The 22349-nt window shown below is 34.6% G+C and overlaps 1 protein-coding gene across 2 annotated transcripts in view; it reads right to left on the bottom strand.

The window, feature by feature from the left end:
- Positions 1-1560: 1560 nt before the first annotated feature.
- The window catches only part of LOC111502699 (uncharacterized), a 197223-nt gene continuing 176434 nt past the window's right edge, over positions 1561-22349 (bottom strand). For both annotated transcript variants that reach the window (XM_074181426.1, XM_074181427.1), the window contains 2 exons: positions 16285-17266; positions 1561-3540 (listed from right to left, as the gene is read on the bottom strand). In XM_074181426.1, coding sequence (XP_074037527.1) covers positions 3398-3540; positions 16285-17266 — 1125 coding nt within the window. In that variant the 3' untranslated portion in view covers positions 1561-3397. The remainder of the gene's footprint in view (positions 3541-16284; positions 17267-22349) is intronic.

Genomic DNA, 22349 nt, shown 5'->3' on the forward strand with positions numbered 1-22349 from the left:
TAATGAACGTTAATGTACATTTTGTTCTAGGTATCAATATTGAAACACTGGCTGATGCATTGTTGGACAAATATCAGAAAAACTTTTCTGGTGAGCAAAGTTTGGATAACTTCAAGTAAGTGAAATTTTATATCTCGCTCATTTCTAGATGTGATACACTTTTTGTTTTTCCATAAAATGAATTCACAGAGTTGTTATTTTAGTATATTTTTAGAATACATTTTTTGAAAGTAGAAACATCCTAATTCAAATACATTTCTAATATTTGTAACATGACAATATTCAGGAGTATTTTATGCAGTGAATAAATATTTCGAATTAGATTTTTAATTTTTAATATTGGTAGAAACGTCAAATATTTCAGTGTATATTGTTTTTGTGTTTTATTACTCGTGTGGATCTTGCATCAAAATGCAAAATGCATACCAGAAATGTGCGGTTGGTTCCTGCTGGTGGCTCCGTGCATTTGTATTTCCATCTTTTGGTAACCAAGTGTTGCCCATCCTTACACTTGGCTGCACCATACTGATGATGAGCCAAAAGCCCGAAACACGTGTCTATGGTTTGCCACTTTCTTGAGTGCTATGTCCGATATTAACTTCTGTTTCTATATCAAGACACTCAATAACTATCATATTTGTATAATTTCCTGGACCCGGATGTCACGCAGGTAGCTGTAGCTGCCTCCGTGGTGATTTTGAAAGTTTTCTTGTAAACACAAGATCTATCAACTGAAACCACAAATGTGCGGTTGTCTCTTGCTGGTGCATTTGTATTTCCATCTTTTGGTAACCAAGTGTTGCTCATCCTTACACTTGGCTGCACCAAGTGTAAGGATATATATATATATATATATATATATATATATATATATATATATATATAAAAATCGCATTCCAACACAAAGAATAGTACCTAACTGTATATTCTTGAAATATTCCTGGAATATCTATTGCTATGTGGGTAGTGCCATCTATCAGCACTGTGTGAACATTGAAACCAAACTAGAACTAGAATTTTCGTACTCTATATATCTATATTCAATTTCTTTAGTGCTTCTGTGTTTTTCAGAATCCAAAATTTAAAACAAAAGCTCGTTTATACCATTATAGGCAAGTTGATAGTGTTTCTATTGTTTTTCAAATAAGGTGTCACTCGAATATTATTCTAGTTTATCATTATTTTGTGAAAGAAATCAGTTTTCATATGCATTTTTTATATTTATGTATACTCATGTCCTGTTGTGAAATTCTATTAAAACAAGTCAACTGGTGATTTCTAATGAACCCACATTGGTACGAGCATACTAGGGAAACTTGCATTAAATGCACAGTCACGCTTGATGCCTTACATTATAAAAATAATTCCTCAGTAAGACCGTATCCTAATGGATGAAATCATCAGGCAGAAAGTCAATTGTGTAATTCAATAAAATCTCATAAAAGTGGTACTTCTCTTTCATTGAAGGCTCGCCGCGTTTTTCTCATTATTAAATTCTACTTACTTGGCGGTGAATGATGGTTTATGTGGACAGGAAGAGGAAGAAAAAAAACAATGGTGTTCCACGTTAATCATATAATACTTATATTTACATTTTTCAGCCACGAACTGACTAAGACGATGTTCAATAGAAAAATAACTTATGTATAATAGAAGATAATTATAATACAATCAAATATGTACAAAGAAAAATAAATTTGACACGCACGTCCCGTTGCACTCAACTTTTGGTTACCTATTCATAGGCTACAAATTTATGCAAAACTATTGAATGTTTAGTCCAGGAAAATTAGGCAAAATTCAGAAACCACCTAATTCTCTCGGAGTACGGAAAAAACAGAAACGGCTTCGTCAAGTGCGACGATGATGCTACTCGAGAGAGATAAGTTGAGAGATGAAGCTACAGCTAGTGTCAACAGTGGCTACAGTCCAAATATTAACAATTAGGGTTTGATTTTCACCATAATGGATCATAAGACGACGAGTCATTATTTTGAATTTCTATATAAATTTTTATTTACAGATAAATACATTTCTTTTAAATGACCCTCTTTTCTGATGCTGACAACTTTTCATGGAAAAATTTTCAAAGATCTTCTTGAAAGATTTCGAAATTCAACAAACTTCTGATTTGAAACTTCATTATCAGCATCAGAGTTACATTCTCTAAGACTCCCTAGTCATTTCAATAATAAATAAGTAGATCTAACAAAAATAACACAGTCAAAAATAATAGTAAGCATCTATACAACGTCAAACATGAGATTTTAATGAAATTGTCATGAGCAACAGTAGTCCACAATCAGAATAAAAATTATTTCAGTCAAATACGGAATCACTCCATATTTATTCAAGCGCTTCGGTAGTGCTGGAGGAAAAAATTAGGCCATGAGAAGGGTGGTGATTTAGAGAATGATTGAGTTGTAGGCATGTTTGTATTTGCTAACTCAATACTCTCTCAACACTCATGATCTGCCACTATTTTGTAGAAATTCATAATAAATAGAGGATACGAAAAATTACTTTTGATAATGGTTCAATAAACCGAAACCGGTCATAACGAAATTATATGAAATTATATGAAGTAGCAAACAGAAAATATCTTCCGAGGATGGATTCCAGAATTTTTATCGGTGGGAATTTGTTTTGATAATAAGGACAAAATTTACTCTTTATTGAGGTGGGAGTGTTATCTTGGAATTTGACGTAGCAATTTTCAAAATGTTAACACAATATTAGCAAAATAAGTTTTCCGAATTACCTTCGCTAGTAATCAATAAATTAAGTGAAATTTGTGAATAAAATCTGTTCACTAGAAAGGGATTCAGTGGTCCGGGATATTCATTGGTAGTCAACTTGATATCAGTGACATTTATTCCAGTTTTGTGATGAGTGATCCACTCAGAGGTCATTTTGCCGTAGAGATTTCATATTGGATGATAATTTTGTCCAATTTTATCTAACATTAGGATCTCCATGAACAAGTCTACGAAATATCCAGAAGTATTATGAAAAATAACGTTGCAGGAGGAATGTATTCCGTGCACAGAGCAACTTATGGTCCATATACTCTTCCTACTAACAATATAAAAGCAAAATGTCTGTATCTGAGGTAAAGAACTTATCGTCGGCTTCTGTATAGTTCTCAAACTCTACAGTCATCTCCATATTTCCACCCCTCTCACCCCCTACCAGCCCCCGAAGAGCCATTTTGATTTAGACTAGTTTTTATACACATATACATTGAGATTCAATTTTTAATAAAAAGTTTATCACTTTCAGTCTTCTCGCACAGAATCACTTTCCACGTTCACAGGTACTCCCCATACAGTACTCTGTCAGTCTTAGGAACTCAGTAAGTTTCGGGCTCCGTGCGACTAGTTTCGAACATGTGACGTCATACTTGAACAGTTTTCTCGGTCTCGATCGCGAAATTGCTGGAGCGCGCTCCTTGGAACACTACTTCGGGCGTTTCGGAAGAGTTCTGACTCGGCAGGGCGGTCATAGGGCGGCCCATCACCGTGACGATTGGTTGAAATCCTGGAACAAAGGAAACACAAATTAATTATAATTTTTTTGTAATATCCTAAAAAATATTGCAAAACATCAACTACACAAAATGAAAATTGAGTCACATGTATAAATAATATTCATTTTTTCTATGTCTACATTCTTCATTGAGACAGTATTCCACCAAGGCATATAACGTTATTATTGACAATTAGAGCACCGAAAATAGAAGAAAAGAATAGCACGTATTGCAGAAACCACTATTATTTTCTTATGATGCACTGTTTGGAACCTTTGGTCTAGTAATGAATATTACTGGAGTTTTTTCCCAACACCAAATCGTTATTTTTAACACCTCGACACGTGTTTCGATCACCAAGTGATCATCTTCAAAGAGGAAGATTAAAACTAAGAACTAGTGCGAGTTAATCCTATTTATGCTATAAAGGTAATTCATACAGGTAAACCATCCAGGCGAACCAACCATGCAGGTATACCAACCTAAATTAATTTTACAATTTTGCCTTATCTATTATTTTACAATATATGTTTATATAAAACAATTTTCAGCTATATAAAAATTAATTTCACAATATTGCCTATCCAAATTTATTTTTGCAATGTGTCCTTATGTAGTAATCAGTAAATCCAACAACATTATTTTATTTCATTTCAACCAGCTATATAGTATGCTCTTTGGAATAGGTCCATCATCTTCATTCATAGTGTTTACTTAATTCTACAATCTCAAAGGAATCTAGTTGCCTGTTGTTGTTAACTTGTCCAGGTTCCAGGTAGAAGGTTGGGAAACCCCTTGTCCCCCTACCTGGCAGACCTGTTCATGAGCAGATTCGAAATGGAAACCGAAGAAAAGTCGAACTATTTTCCTAGGATTTGGCTAAGGTATGTGGATGATATTTTCGCGATATTCGATACCAAAAAATCGAATATTGACGGCTTTTCCATTTTAAATAATAGATGTTCATCAATAAAATTCACATATGAGTTAGAAAATAAGGGACAACTACCATTTCTTGACGTTTTGGTGATGAGGAGCCAATATGGAGGGTTACAATACTATATAAAAAGAAACAAGCACGTACAGGTATATTCCTGACAGTTCATATCACTGTAGACTGCACAAACGTGCTGGGTTGAATTTTTTAGTGCATCGTCTTTTGACTTTCCCTCTAACACATGATATGTTCACAAAAGAAAGACTTACAATACAGCAAATAGCAGCCACTAACGGTTTCTCGAGGGGTATTATAGATGACATAATAAGGAAAAAGAAGTTTAGGTTAAGAATGAACAAAATCTCGACTTTCAGAAAGGACAAAAACCAAGATAAATACATCTCAGTTCCATAACACCAATATACGAGGAACTTTGGAAAGATTTTCAAGGAACTAGGTATGAAGGTGGTTTTTAAAACAAGTCATACACTACAGAGCCTTTTGGGAAGTCCAAAAGACAAAGTCGAGAATTCGGAAAAGTCTGGAATTTACGAAATTGAATGTAAGGACTGCGATGCAAAATATTATGAACAGACAAAAATATCTATTAAAATGAGATATAAGGAACACATAGCACACTTAAAATATGGAAGACCTGAAAAATCAGCAGTCGCCCATCATATTTTGCAACAAAACCATTCCATAGACTTCAGTTCATTAAGATTAGTTAGAAAAGTTAACAACAGGCAACTAGATGCCTATGAGAGTGTAGAATTAAGTAAACACAATAATATTATGAATAACGATGACGGACCTATACCAAAGAGCATACTATATAGGTTGTTAAAATAAAATAATGTTGTTGGGTTTACTGATTACTACATAAGGACACATTGCAAAAATAAATTTGGATAGGCAATATTGTGAAATTAATTTTTATATAGCTGAAAATTGTTTCATATAAACAAATATTGTAAAATAATAGATAAGGCAAAATTGTAAAATTAATTTAGGTTGGTATACCTGTATGATTGGTACGCCTGGATGGTTTACCTGAATGAGTTACCTTTATAGCATAAATAGGATTAGCTCGCACTAGTTCTTAGTTTTAATCTTCCTCTTTGAAGATGATCACTTGGTGATCGAAACACGTGTCGAGGTGTTAAAAATAACGATTTGGTGTTGGGAAAAAACTCCAGTAATATTCACTATTATTTTGTAGATTCAGTAATAATATTCATTATCCTTGATAATATCTCAAACATATCTCTTCAAAATGAATTCAAAATACAATTCAACCAATTGTTCTGTGAGATTGCGTTATAAATAAATGTTCTCGTTTTCAAAATATTATTTTTCAGTCATCATCAATTCAATCAAATAATATTCTTCATATGGTTTTTCAGAGGATATATCAGACATATCCTTTGGTATAAGAGTGTTTCGAACTGAAAAAAAAAACTCAAAGCAAGCAAAATACAAAATGCTGCTTGGCTTCGCTTCTATTCAAAAAGTTACAGTATCTTCAAATCATATATGTTTATCTAGCAGATCGTAAACAGTTCTAAATAGGTCGACAGTCAAAAAATCTGTACGAAAACTTTTGGTTTTGGCAAAAAAAGTTGACGTTTTATAACGAGAAAATAATGTAGATACCGACTTTCCTTGAGTATGTTCTTCCTGGCAAAGAATGACTATGTTTCATTACCCCATTCACGATAAAAACATATTTATTTTTATTTCCCATGTTCCAAGCCTCTCTTGTAAGAGCCTCAAGGAAAAACTACATCGTTAAAAACTCATTTCCGATCCTTTTCCAAGGGTGTAATACCTTTTTCACGACTGATACTTCTTTACTACAATTTTATGCAAGCCAGTCTTTTATTACCCCTCACTCAGATTCGCATTTGTCCATGTGTGCATGATATACTTTTTATTTACTTTTTATTTCATTCATGACTACTATGTCAGATGTCTTTTTATTGGATTTAAAAATTAAATGTTCAATATAAGAATATTGAAGTGTAAAAGGTGTTATAAATACTCTCGAATTCATTGATATGAATTTTCTTCGAACAATTTCAAGTGACCTCTTGAAATCTCTTCGGAAATTCAGATTATTTCTCAAAACACAGGGGCTTAACACCTCTGATGGGGTCTATGGCGAGTCGAAACAGTGCTATCTGATACTGGATCGTTTTTGAGCACTACCGAAAAATCCTTGAGGCGCTGTAAAAGCGGTGCCTGTGCAAAAGTAGCGATTTACGTTAGATTTGAATAACTACAGATCAAATTCATTTGGAAAAACGTTTTTGAGTTTCTGCTGGAGCGAGTTATATGTCGGCATGTAAGTATAAACCAACACGGTTTTATGAAAAATCGTTCAACGGTCAGCAATCTTCTGACTGTAACCCAACATATTGCTGAATCTATTGACAATAGGGCCCAAAATGATGTTATTTACACAGACTTTTCTAAGGCCTTCGACAGGCTTGACCATGACATTCTACTAAATAAACTAGTAGCCTTTGGATTATCTCCATCCTTAATCGCACTCTTTCACTCCTATCTACGGGATCAAAAACAATATGTTCCGCTCAATGGTTTCAATTCTACCTAATACAGTGCTTCTTCTGGTGTTCCACAAGGGTGAAATCTGGGACCGTTGCTCTTCAATATCTTCATTAATAATATGTCAGATGTTATAGATGTGTATTTCCTTTTGTATGCCGATGATCTAAAACTATACTGCCTCGTTGAGAACATAGATGATTGTGTGAACCTCTCAGCAAACGTAGGACGGGTTGTAGAATGGTGTTATCGAAATAACTCTTCGCTAAACCCGGAATTATCATTTTCAAAATCAAATCAATACTAATTCTTTCTATCAAAAAAGAGGTAGAACGGTGATCTTTCGTTGCTTGGCGTATTCTCCTTCCGAGTTCATAAACGAATAACAGAGACTCCGGGCCATAAACACCAAAAGTTTCAACCGCTACTGGATGAAACAGATAGTTGTTTCCAAGATTTTGGTATTTTTTCCTTTTCAATTTCTCGCCAGACAATGCTGCAGTTCCAGCAGACTTGGAACTTTCGGCTACATGGGAAGCCGCGACCGTGTCGATGCAAGTAAAGTCCCATACCATAGGTTTACCGTATTTCCGTGGTATGAGAGACATACCATCTGGTCGTTTACCATCATCTCGACTGGTACCTAAGGATTCCAGAATTGCAGGAACATCCGCTGACAACATAGCTCGTTTTATTGTATTGTGTCTTTTATGCCATAACTATCACATTTGTCAATAAAAAGCCAGTTATAATATTACTGGTTTATTTCAACCTATAACGAATTGCACCTAGAGCACTTTCCTTATTGATTGTACTAATTGGCTTGTCATGCTTCAGATCTAGCGAACTTCCTCGTTTACGTTCTGGATTTTTCAGTTATTTTTCCCCAATTCCCCAAGAGATAGTCGATCACCGTTCTGAAATTGCCCGATTACCCAACAACAATTACTCTAGCCATTCTTACCATTCCTTGCAGCCACTGGAAGTTCTCGAGGTATTTTATCGCTAAAATCTACTGCCAAGTCAACTCGCCAGCAACACAAAACTAACCAATTAGTATATTGCCTCGATCGTTCATAGACATGTCAAGAAATTTCACCTAATTGATCACGCTGAAAGACTGTATCGCAAACAGCTCTGTTTTCTTAACAGCTATGAAGAATACATTTGAACTTAAAAGCCTTTTCCATTAGAAAACATCATTGGTCGATAAAAACACTTAAAATATATGTTCAGTTCTGGACACTAATTTTTGTTAAGATAATTTTTCTTGCATTTTTCCACAAGTAATTCAAAACTACTTTTCATTTTCTTGCTGTCCTAGTGAAAAAAAAACAATGTGTAATTAATATCATAAATAGATTCACTTTTGACACCTGTCAAGATAGAAAACATTTTAGAAAAAGTTATATTGAGAACTTTACCGACTTTAGTTTTAGATGTGGATAAATGGTGTTGTGTATAAAGCAGGGCAGTTTGGTTCTTGCAAACATGTTGCAACAATGAGTTCTGTTGTAATGATTAGCATTCACTATCCAATCATGGGAACTAGATGATTTTTGGGAGTTTTGTAAGACACTCTTATTACACCAGCAAAATCACTTTTTGAGTCAAAATTTGAGGTGAATTGTGTTCTCAATCACCTTTTCTGTTCCTCATTCTACGGAGATATCTGCTAGCTCAACCTTAAGCTAGTGAAACCCAACCACGAAAAAGAAACCTTTTATTGAAATGAACTAAGCTATGATTCAAGCTCATTTTGAGCTCTTTTTTTTATCACCGATTTTCCATGTGTAGGTTTTCTGAACTTTCAGTGCATTATGCTAGCTTTATCATTGAACTGGCAGAACCCAATAATAATAACAATATCAGTTTATTTCAATCAATGAGGTTGTACACAATAATACAAATGGGTTAAATGTACACTATAACAAAATTATTGTGAAAGACGTCAATGAGCGTATTACATATTATATTATATATAGCTGTAGAAATCGATTCAATTTGTGAGGTTGCAGTTAATAGCTGGGCTGTTATAAAGAAAATTCTTTGTTATATGTCAAGCTTTCGGTATATTTAATTCAATAATACATTAAAAAACAGAATCATCAAAATTACCCATCCCGATTTACGAAACAAAAGTTTGCCTGATTTCAGTAAAATTCTGATCCAAAATTCTAATCCTAAATCTTCAGTAAACAGAATTTTATTTTGTGAAAGAACAAACTTTGAAAATAATGAAGAAGTTGAACACAACAACTTTATACCTTCATTCATATATAAATCGCTCCCATATATTCAAGAATTGACACCAAAGTTGATTAATGTAATCCGAAATAATGACTTCAAAATATTCACAACAAATGTCACTACTATATCTAAATTATACAGTTAACTGAAAGCTCCAATTTCAAATAAACAAAAATTCAATTTAGTACACAAAATTTTTTATATAGATTGTTCTAAAACATATATAGGACAAACAACCAGACCTCTAAGTAGTCGCATCACTTCCCATAAAAGCGACTGCAGACGAAATGTTAATTCTTGTGCATTAACAGAACATGTTAATTCGGAGGATCATAAAATGAATTTTGAAAACCCAAATATTTTAGACAGAGAAATTAATAAAACTAAAAGAATATTTTTGGAAATGTTACATATCCATAACGAAGAACATTTGATGAATAAAAGAACTGATATTGATAGTCTCAGCAAAATTTACATATACCTACTGGAATATGATGAAGAAAATGAAAGATCTAGTAATTCGAGTATTATTCAGAATTTTCCCACTTGACATTGTCAGTCAAATTTTGAACAACTGTCATCATTTCATGTTTTTTCTGTCTGTTTTTGAACCATTTTATATTTTATTCTCACGTTAGTATGTTCTCCATATTCATATATTTTTCACAAGATATATAATCTCATTATTGTAGTTGTCCTGACGAAGGTGTGAAATATACCGAAAGCTTGACATACAACAAAGAGTTTTCTTTGTAACAGCCCAGCTATTGACTGCAACCTCACAAATTGAACCGATTTATAGTTAATCCAGTCACTAATTCTTCTGTTATAGCTGTATTTATACAAAAAGTAATAAATAAATGACTTATAAACAGTCACACAGATTGAAAAAAAAGAGAAAAACTTCAAGACCTCAAAGAATAACACGATTTTCTCAGTTTTGTGCATAGATTGTCAATAGGTGGGGTCCAGATTGAGTTTGCGTAAAAAAAATCGAGATCCTTCACATTTGGGAAACTTAGTTTGCAATATGTTAGGGTCATTATAACTCCCTTAATTACTCTCAGGAACATATGGTAAAAACAAAAATATTGTTTTTAAAACACTTTTTCTAGTATGAGGATTTTATGGTAATTTCAGGCTCTACTTCTCAACTTTCTTCAATTTTTTTTGTAATCAAATCAATTGCGGCATCTTTGTTATACGAAAGACGAAACACTCAAGAATGGAGAACTTAATTCGCCATTAACTGTGGCCTGAAAGTAAATATAAGAATCTGAAGTGGTTCTGCTAGCTTAACAGTTTATTCAACTATTCATCTCGCATATCTACAATATAACATGTTGGTTGATTACTTACACATATTATGTTTACTCAGAGTAAAATCATATTTGTCGAAGTGTTCAATACAAGCACGTAAAAACTTGCTAACAATCGATTTACCGATTCTGAGTACAATTTTCCATTTCTGTGCTAGTTTCGGATATTTTACATTTTCAAAGAAATAATAGTAGTACAATAATCAACTTTATTTATAGTACGTTGAGAAAACAGTACAACAAATTCATCCATTTTTTTTAATTTATAACAATAGAACAACAATTGTTAACCGAATATAATGTTATCATTGAATGAATTGGTATTGGACTGGTCAGTTAGACATAAAACTGAATTATTTGTTTAGTACCTATTCCTACCGAAAAACCACTGAACGGAACTTAACAATTACTAGATTCGACTCGGATAATGGTCTTGCGGTGAACGAAAAGCCTTCAGACTTGAAAAACGTCTTTTCCCGAAAAACTCCTAATGCGGCAAATTGCGGACGAATTACATAACAAATGGCATGTCTTCCTGCAGACCGTCTTGAGCTTTGGTCGCATGCTACCAGTGTATAACAACTAACGAGCTTTTATGGATTATGAATTCCGTGAGGAAGTTCGATATAAAGAGGTTCCGCTATATATTTAGTGATTGAATGAAAATGGCATGAAAGAGTTTCAGATGGAATTAGACATGATTTCTTTGATAGTAGTTCAGGGTTTATTACAGTATTTTCAGAGATATACCGAATTAATAGCGTTACAAGTATTCTCTACAAAAATGCCTTTTATTCACTTGATGAATATTTTCAAACTGATCTGGCTGCTTGACATCACTATTGTTTGCTTGTTTACTATTCTACTGTTTATACTATGTTTTTTCTTAATTGCTTTATATAATTATCTCCTACATCTGCTATTAATTTAATTTTTTTATGTATATTCCATATTTTATCACTTGATATTTTTCAACTCCAATCTTTACTGTGTATGTGACGATTTCCATGCTTGTAAAAAAGTACCAGGAAAAATAAAGTATTGTGTTATAATATTTTTTTTAGAGAATATAAGCACATCAGAGTTAAAAACCACTTGAGTTATAACGGCAAGAATACCCATAAAGGCCAGTGATTGAAATACTTATTTAGGTCGGTAGCCAGGTGATTCGACGTTGGTGCTTTGTTCACTCACTCGAATTGACTGCCGTGTTGGTCGGTGGTTCAAGCCCTAGTCTGAACGATCGATTTTCACTTGCTACCGTCTAACCCGTGTTAGGAATCACACGTTAAAAGGTAAGACCTCGTTAATCCTTAGCTCGCACAAGTTTCGACTTCTGAGGGTTGTCGTTCGTAGGGGTGCGACAGCTGGTTAACGGGAAAACGGATTTTAAACAGATTAAACAGGTATTTTGGTTTATCTTAATTTCAAAGTATATCCCATCAAATCCTGGGCGGAGTTATTATCTCTGCAAAAATGCATTTTTGTCATGTTTGTTTCAACAAATTTGAAGTTAGAAACGTCATTCTGAATTTGAAATTATACATACAAATTGCAACAATACGTATCTGCATCTTTTATGCAGAAGTTTCAACATAATTTACTTCAATCCTGTCGAGTACCTTCTTGTTGGTTCAGTCATTAAGGTTCGAAATAATTTGGTGCATCTTTGAAAATACTTTGCTCAATAACTAAATATGAATTGAAATATATGAAAAGGAGTGGAGAAATTTCATGTTCTTGACATTAACGAATGAAATATTCGATGAAGGATGTGGACTATTTTTGACAATTGCTGAAATTTGAAACTCATAATTGTTAATAAGGGAAAACGAAGATACGTATCTTCAGTAAATGTAGTATTGAGAACATGGACGTAGCTTCTAGATCAAATAATTGAGAAAATTCATTGAAAACAGTAAACACAGAACTTCATTATCAACTTCATTATTGGATAGTCCGGAAGTACGAAATGATTCTTGTCCAAAATTTTTTATTTTGGTCAAACGGAGATAACCGTCTTCAAAAGAATAAAAGACGATGGGAGTAATGCATTGGTTGCAAATCATTTTTCGGAAGAGAAGCATGTAAAGAGGAAGTTGAAACACTAAATCTTTTAGAATACTTGGAATTTGAAACAACTCCTAATCAGATGTAATTGAATGAATTTCTTTGGTGACTTTATTTTCTGAAGAACAAATAGGTAGATAGGTACCTATTTTAGCTAAGACAGGAACGGGAACCCAAGTAATGTTAAATGTCCATTTTGCTGAGATAGATTTATTATTGATTGAGTAGATAGTAGAGGTCTCCATGAATCTATTTATAAATGGACTGATCCGTTACTTGATAAATATTAAGAACACAATTAATGATAATAATTGAACACCGTAGCATCATTACCTGCTACCAATGAAGCTACTATGTTAGCGAATCACGTCTCGAATAAAAAAAAATTGTGGACATTGTTCAATTATTATCATGGATAAATCTATTTATCGACATGTGAGAGGTATGAGGAGTTTAAAATTAATATTAAACACGGCTTTAGGAGATATTACATAGTAAAACATATTATGCGATTTTGAAAAGATGTAGCAGAAAGTTTCTACCAATCAAATACATCAATCTTGAATTTTCATATAATACCAATCAGTTGCATTACAAAAATTTTATCTCTTCAAAATTCCATACTTTCATTTATTCTGTGACTTGATTAAAATTCTGTAGCAAACTATATCAAATGGAATATTGCTGAAGTTTTTTCAATGAGCCCTTTCATAGAGGGTGATTGGAAAAGTAAATTTCCATAAAGACAAACAATTTTGCTAATCTAAGCAGAACTTATGGAGTATTCAAAAAATAATCTCAATGAATTTCATGAAAATCAACTGATCAATCGTCTTTGGGTTTTAGATTTATTTCGTGACACGGTGGTACAATGAATGCACTGCAAAAAATCACTCAGACAAAAAACAAACCAATACATCAGCGTGTAGATGAAAAAAGCTGAAAAAGTTATTATCTCTAAACTACCGAGATTATAACTACATTATCTACGCCTTAGCATTCATTCCCACAATAATAAAAGGACTGTAGAAATTGGAAACAACACGCTTTATGATATACGTTAACTCTCTCAACTAATGGAAAAAATACTGCGTTGGGATCATCGCAAAGACAGCCATGAAATTAACAAACGAGTACCTACAGCATTCAGCAATATGACTCGAAGCTAAAAAATACTAAATCACTATGAACCTCGCTGAAAACTGTCACGAATGGGCAATTTGAACTCGATGGCGGAGCTCCATTAATATTCAGAGACAAAACGATCAATTTTTAATTAACCGAGGCGCAATAGCTGAAGAGTTGATAGTTTCAAATTTCTATCCACGCTCACTGAATAAATTATTTCATTTTATCTAACTACATGAGCGTTTTGCATCTTATGAATAATTTTATGAATTTTTTGTAGTTTGAGACTACAAAAATGAGAGTACTAGAAAAACTTGATCCTATCAAGGATTTCTCAGGCTAGAACAACTTTTTATCATTTTTCATATATCTTCAGTGACATAATGAAGTTGAAATATCATTTTTCGAAAAACCGCGTTCAAAATTTACAGAAATAATTGAAACTCCACTGCATTAAGACAAATAGTTTCTGAGATATTTTGAAGAATACCTTTTGCAGCACTAAACTTTCAATTCGATTTTTTTTTAACATATCGTGAATTCAGTTATTGTAATTGTGAGTATTGACGGGAATTTTTTACACCATTATAATGTCCCCCTTCTTATTATCACTGTTTTCTTGCCACTCAAACGAATTCAGTCCATGCAGATGTAATTCAATATTCTGTTCATTACAAACATCTTTAACACAGACCATATTATTGTCTGGGATAACAAGAGTACAACAAAAAAGTCTCAAGGCGAGTCACGTAATTAAATCATGTTATCTAAAAATAGGTATGCTTCGAAATCAGATGGCGGAGGTGTTTAATGAAAACATTAATCAATGCCCAAGAAATTATATCAGAAATGAAAAGAGACGTCGATGTTGACAAAGTAGAGCTATCTCACATAGCAAATATTCACCATTTAATTGTAGTTGGTGGTTGCATATACTTATGCAACGTATTTAAAAAATTTATTATTAATATTATAATGCTACAATGCTGAACAAAAATGTGTATATATTTGATATAAAACGTTGCAAAATGCACAATACCCCGATATGTGAGATATGTTCTTATGAAAGTTCAGAAAAAATGAGAGAGAACCTTGAGTTATAACGAAACATTGAATTTGAAAGCTTTACATGTAAATGGTATCGAGAACTTTATAGAATTAGTGCCAATGATTTCTGCATATATTCTACATGGAGACTGTGTTCAAAATAAACATTCGGAAATGCTAGAAACTGTACAAAAGGTTTTGCTTCTCAAAAATTTTTACTGAACGACAACTATTCAAAACAGTCTTTAAAATACCAATACTTTTTTGTAACGAAGCAGATTACTTCAATTTTCCACGTGCTTTCAACAATCTCTAATCATATTACTTTGGCAGTCTTTCAATACGAACCTAATAACAGTTCCGAGAACATACAGTGCTTATGATATACTTAACAATGAGGACCCTGAGGCATATTCTCTACCTTTGTGTAAACGGAATGTTATATGCAAACAATATTTTTATTCTTCTGCGATGCCTCAGATTCGTTGAGCCAGTTCTTGCCGAGAGCATTATGTTTTTATGATTGGTGAGGATGAATGTATATATCGTACATTGTCGAGTTTTTCGTTTATTTCTTTTCATTTAGCCAGCAGAAACCTCCGAATTATTTTTCAATTCAGCAAGAACAAGTTCAAGTCCTCTTTTGAGTCTATCACTGATAATGTAGATTTTACTTGATATTATGGCATTGATATGAAGATCAGTTTTCAAGTAAGTTATGTCCTCATTCTCATTCTTGTTTTTTGTAAAAAACGTATCTAGTTAGAAAAAAAAAACATATTTGTTTTGTATTTTCGAACAGCTCTGATAGTTATATATCCAATCTAGTTCACACATATGCGTTATTGATGTTAATAAACCAGAAGCCAAGTGGTTTTGTGAAGAATAATTTCTGAACAAAAACATTTCAAAATTCTCAAATATTGTTGAATATTCATAAAAGGTTTTCAGCTGAAATGAATATGACGAACTTTCATTGTTTCATCTTCAGAAATTAATAGACCAGATTTGCACAAAAAGGACTGGAAATTTAAAATAATGTTTAGTTTGAGGAAAAGCAGAAACATATCAGGTTTTCTCTTCGAAATGTAATAGTGCAAGTCCCAAATGGACGTCACTGTAAAGGATGAAGAAGAATAAAAAAGTATTCTTCATAGAAGTAAATGCCTTTGGATGTATGAAGGATGCCTACATTTCACAAAAAATGTAGGGTTGAAGCAAAAGTATCATAAAAAATATATGTTTTTTGAAATTTCAGAATTCTGGTGATGAAAAGATTATGTACTCACGTTAATAACAAGTTTATATTTTTTCAAATTGGTCGCAAAATTGACTTCTTTGAATGTCAGCATTTGTTACCAAAACACCTCGTACTTAGGGTATCTGTGTACGTCGCTATACAACCGTAACAATGCTACACGCGATGCACTCACCTCTGCATGCCGTAAAATCTTCCTCCAACTTCCTACTCCTCACTGACGTCGCTCCGGTGATCATATTATCAACCGCCAGCCCGTGCCTTCTCCTGCACCTCCATGCAACGACCACCAGCACGATAGCGAACAACACCACCGCCGCACCCCCTCCCAAAAACAGCTCCAAATTCTGCCGGCCGCTCCCAACGTTTTCCCCTCCTCGCACCGCACTGAACAGCACTGAAAGTAGAGGCGAGTCTGCTCCCTCTTCCTCTTCAGGAACGACGTTGACATCCGTTTCCGTCGACACCTTCTGAGCTCGACCCGTATCCAGATCCATCATCTCGGATTTAAGGTTCTCCACCCCGGGAATGCGAGAGACCAGCTCGACTTGTATGTGATAAATAGTGTCCGGCCACAGGGACAGGGTGACGCAGGTAGAGTCGGTGAATAAGTTTCCTTTCAAACCGCCCCCATCCACTTCCCAGGTCACCAAGTAAACACCGTGATTTGCTTTGGCCTCCCAGGCGATCTCCCCGATCACGAGAACTTTCTGATGGATAAGCGACACCTCTCGTAGGGTCCAGAGGTCGCTCGCAACGCTTCTGCTTGTCGTGGCCTTTATCTCAGTGTTGATCGTCTTCTTCTTCTTTTTATTCTCGCGCAGGCTGACCTCGTCTGGACTGTATATCGTGACGAGTCCCTGGGGATCCACTACGAGGACGCGTAACAAAGCTCCGGGTTGATCGTTGTTGGATGGGACGCGAGTCGTGTGGTCCAGGGTCTGGATTATTTGGCGCCAGGGTCCAGTTTTGGTTTTTCTCATCACCACGAAGACGAGAGGGGTTTTGAGGTCTACGGAAGAAGGTCGAGGCCAGCTTGCCAGCTGTCCTGTTACGTGGATTACCCCCTCACCTTTGGTGTGGATCACTGGTTGTGTTTGCTGTGTACGGGCTGCCGCTTCGGCATGAAACCGACAGGCCTCCTGGCATCCAGGAAACTGAAATAAAATAACAATATTGAAGTATTTCGAAGTATGTTTTATGTGGTGAATAAATATCAATATTGGAGTGAGCACTATATCAAATAAAAGTCTTTGCAAGAAAAAATGTGACAGTTTACTTGAAGAGAGCATAGAAACTTGCTTGACTCTATGGATAGAGTCATATATAGATGAACTAGATAAACATATTGATGACCAGAGACGTTGAATCTTTTCAGGTATCTATTGAGAGATATCCGTAGCTACAAAAAATACTTCATAGGCTTCAGGGAAGATACTCCCAAATTCACCCGCTCATAATACAAACAAAGAATCCAAATAGAACTTTGCTCACTCATGAATATGTTATTCTTTTTTTGACAGTTGGATGTTGATCGGTGAGATAGAATTTCTCTCAGTGCCGCTTGGCTACCCATGAATTTTTACTGGTTTATGTGTGAGGTTATTTTCTGTCAATCTCTCCACAAATAAACCAATGCCGTAGATTTCTGTATGGATTACGATTGCGTAGGATACTGGGCAGGTTGATATATTTGTCCTAGTTCTGCGACTGTATATACCTATAAAAGGCGTTTTTGATTCATCTATGAATCAATAGTACATAATCCTTGGTCTGATAATCATTACATATAGTCAATGGATTTGTCCAGGCCCTCAGCTCCAATATTTTCCTTAGATGTGTCTTCGATATCTAGAGGGTTATGTGTAGTAGTGGGTGAGATAATATCTACCTAGATATTTCAGGTTCCTTTTTCTGGTGTGGAGGACTATTGAAAATTATGCCGTCCAAAATCAAACTATAATAAAATTTTCGAAGTTCCTTTTGTAAAACAAGGTATTTATTGAACATAATCTACCTTTGATGTTTATGAAGCTTCCAAGACAATATTTCAGTGAAATACTTTCTCATTAATGGTAAATCCCAGGATTATGCACAGACACCGTCTCTAATAGGTATTGAGCGTCAAATTGGTTAGGCATTGTTGCAAATCTCCAGTGGGAGTCGATTTCAGATCGCAAGTTTCCCATAAACTTTGCTCTAACTCTCAGTGACCACACATCTCCTAATTTTCTAATAACCGCCGACACCGGTCAGCTTGACAACTATAATCGATAATAATTATTGAACATCTAATTTACAATTTACATCCGAGCGGGCGTCGCCCTAATCACGCGGTAATTCCAGAAACCTGACCGGTGTAATTGCATTTGTACACCTGAAGTCAATTAAGCATGCAACGGGCGGATGCAGACCGTAAAGGAAAATGGCAAACGTTGCTTTATATTTTGCTTTGGAAGATGTGTAGTTATTGAAAAACCTAGGACTGTGCAATGTGCTCGCATCTTCATATTTGAGGGAGGATTTTCCAGGAACGGACTGGGGTGTAAAGCTATTGAGTAGTAGTTCAACATTTTAAGTCAAAAATGCCAAGAGTCACTGAAAAGTTTTAGCTCAACCAACAGAAGACTCTTTTAAGAAAAAAGGGACGTCCTGTGAAACTAGTTTCATGTCACTTCCTGTAATTCGTAGATTTGTATGGGAGTTTGAGGAGTATTGTCGGTTTTTGGTTATTAATGTATTTTATAGTTGAAAACCTTTGTAGTTTGAAAAACCGATTGGAAAATTAGTAATAAATCAATTAGTTATTTGCATCTGAGTAAAGAGTGCGAGAGTATATAAAAAATGTCAACAACCTCAATTGTTAGTTTACAACTGGAAATTGATGAAGAAAACACATGAAAGGACAGTGCATCTGAATCGTTTTAAACAGTTCCTTGTAGTGAGTAGAATGGGTGAGGCCTGAGTAAAATGAGGTAGTTTGTGAATGCATTATTACAGGAAGCATAAACTTTTCTGCAAAATTTATGTGTGCGAATTACCGACAAGAAAAAGACTGCGATGACCATGTGGACCGTTTAAATGACTATTACTGCAGGAAACGGTGTAAAAATTGTAAAAAAATTTCATCAACGCGTGATAATCATATACACTTCAAAATCGTTATCTGAGTGCTTAATGACTCATGGAATAATAGATTGATCCACAGGTGAATCATCCTCTCGTTTTTTTAGCTAAATTCACAAAATCTAGATTTGGTTTATTCAATCTAAAAAATAATGAGAAATATCCTGAAGAAATTCCTAGAGTGAAGAATAATATACCAAAATCGAACCAGTCTTTCAAAATACTTTGAAAGGTGCAGGAAACACAACTTCACAGTTGGTGAGTATATGCTGAAGATTATGGTATTCTATGAACGAGAACGGGAATGTTTCCTACTTATTCATCAAACTCAAACAATTGTTCATGCAGCTGCAGTTTCGTAAGAAGGTATCATCTTTCCCTCCAACCGATTTCCTGGAGTCTTTGAAGTCCACTAGATACTCGTTAGGACAACAAGAGGATTATTCCGAATTTTTGGGGTTCTTGTTGAATACTCTTCGTGAGCAAAACAATAGCAAAATCAATACTCCTGACCGCTCTGGACTGAATGATTCCGTACAACCCATCCCGTCTTGTGTTTGTAAATCTTTTGCTGGAAAAATCCTCACTGGTTTACTTTGTGGTAAATGTTCAAGAAGTACCGAAAACTTATGTGAATTTCTGGAACTTCATCTAGCTTTTCCTAATACGATTAATAACCAGTCCGTGCAAAGCTTATTGTTAAATCATCTGAAAATGGAATTTTTAACAGGTGATGATCGACTGTATTGTCAAACATGCGCCAAACTAACTGACTGTTATAAGGAAACAAGTATATCTGAGGCACCAGTCAATCTTATAATAACACTGATGATTTCCAAACAAGACTCAACCTCTAACGGAAGCAAGAAACTCTTTGGAAGGTTCGAAATAGATGAACATTTCAACCTAGTAGACCACTGTTATAATATTCATGCAGTCCTTGTACACTGTGGTTCTGGCGTTGAATGTGGTCATTATTACGCCTTGGTCAAAGAAGAAACGGACTGGTTTAAGTTTGACGATAGTCGTGTCACGAAGTGTTCTGGCGATGCATTGAATTTATTGGAGCCTCTGGAGACACCCTACATTTTGTTTTATAAGAGAGAGGACAGGAGATCTTCAGATGATGTGGTGCTGCAGGTTTTTCCGGGTTTTCCTGCAGCTGAAAAAGCAAATGCGCCACTGGAATCAATGAAGTCGCCCCGGAGCCCCAATTAATTTTTATTGTTGTATTTATTTTATTTTTATCGTTGTTTTAACACATTGTAATAATTTTATAAAAAAACTAAATTGTGGAGTTAGTCACATTATAGAAATCTTGAAAACATATATTTGGCGAAAGTTCATGAAAGTAACTTGACATCGGAAATAACATCAACACCAACTGATACGCTGTGATATTTACCATATTGGTAATAGAAATTGTATTTCCACCGATAACAAATAGCTTCCGAAAATTAAAAGGTTTTATCAGAAGTATTTGCTAAAATGCTTTGCCGGTAGGTGTTAAAGACAATACGATTTTTTATGAGTTTGATACTTGAAATATCAACAAAGAATGTGAAGCTAGCACTTCAACAGTGATATAAAATTTCATCAGTATTAATGACGATTGGTTCTTATTGGGTGGCATATAAAGGCATTATTGAAACTAGAAGCAACTTGGCCTTGAACACAACTTTCGTGAAAATGTCCGCTAATTTAGAGGAATTACCACAGATGACTGAACATGTATAAACTCATCACAAATCAATAATTAATCGTTTTCAAAATAGACATGAAATTGCAGCCCATTTTCTAACACCATTGGGCTTAGCCGGGCCTGCTCATATACATCTAGACTGCTGCATCGCACACAAAGACTTTCATCGTAGAACACCAAAATAACCTTCTATTAAATTACACTTGTTCTTCTTTGATCTTTGTTTTACGTGCTTTGTTTTCCTGAAATACCTATGCTCGTATTCGAGTAGACGGGGAATTCTCTCAGGACACACTATTCAAATTGAAACGATGATTTTTTTTCGGATATTCTCCTTCATCTCCTAGCGTCTTTTGACGCTCGATTAGGGTAGTTTGTATTTTTAAACATGGCAGTTTTGGGAGAGAATGAAGGAAATTCGAGAAGGGGAAGAGCCAGAGGCTGTATCAGTTTTATGGTTATGGTAAAGCGATGTTGGTTCACGGTTTTTTTTCCAGCAGAATGCAAATTTCTTATCACAGGAAAATACAATTTCGTTAGGGGTTCAGACATGGCTGTAAATCAAATTTTCGGAGGGTAATTTTAATGCCTGATTAAACGATATTTAGTGCATGTGTATTCACCAATTGTAACGTGACAATATTCAATAAAATGTTCTTCAAGATCAACGCAACGAATTTTGATGCAGGATTTTTTGATAGTCAAAGTGATTCAGAGGAAGGTATTTGTATGTATGTTATATTAGAAAATATAACATACATGCACCCTTTTTCTATGGTTACCCAGGAAATGACTCTGCATATTCAGCACATTTCTAGGATACTCGAAGAAACGCACATCTACATCACCAGTTCCTGATCCTGACAAATTGGCGCAGTCAGTAGGATAAAATCATAAATGAAACATTCGTAAACCATTGTGTCATGGTTTACTATTTTCACAATTGTAATAATTGTAACATCAATAATACTTCACATATTTCAAGCAATGATGATCAACCACCTGGACCCAGAAGAACTTCTGCATCATTTCGAAAATTACTCCAAGCTCCAGGTAGAAGACCCAGTATCACCCACCTAGAGAAACCAATTGAGGAAGAAATCGAACTAAATTCCAATAAAACATTTGCTTGATCGAAAGTTGCAACACCGCAATAACTTTCTTTTCAAAGGGTAAGTTGTTATATTAGAAAAGTCAATGCACCCTTTGTCTATGGAGTGCACCTTAATAACATATATATAACAGTAGAGAAACACTAACAATTTTAAAGGTTTCTAATGTGATGTCGTAAATAAACACATTTTTTGCGCTTACATTGCAAACGCTGGCTGAACCCTTCGAGATAGATCAAAATCATATCAAATCAAATATTTATTGATCCATTGAAAGAGCTTAAAAAAAACAATTGGACA

The sequence above is a fragment of the Leptinotarsa decemlineata genome, unplaced genomic scaffold (assembly GCF_025532065.1).
Source record: "Leptinotarsa decemlineata unplaced genomic scaffold, Ldec_3_MD MMD2_tig00026314_RagTag_RagTag, whole genome shotgun sequence".
Taxonomy (NCBI): domain Eukaryota; kingdom Metazoa; phylum Arthropoda; class Insecta; order Coleoptera; family Chrysomelidae; genus Leptinotarsa; species Leptinotarsa decemlineata.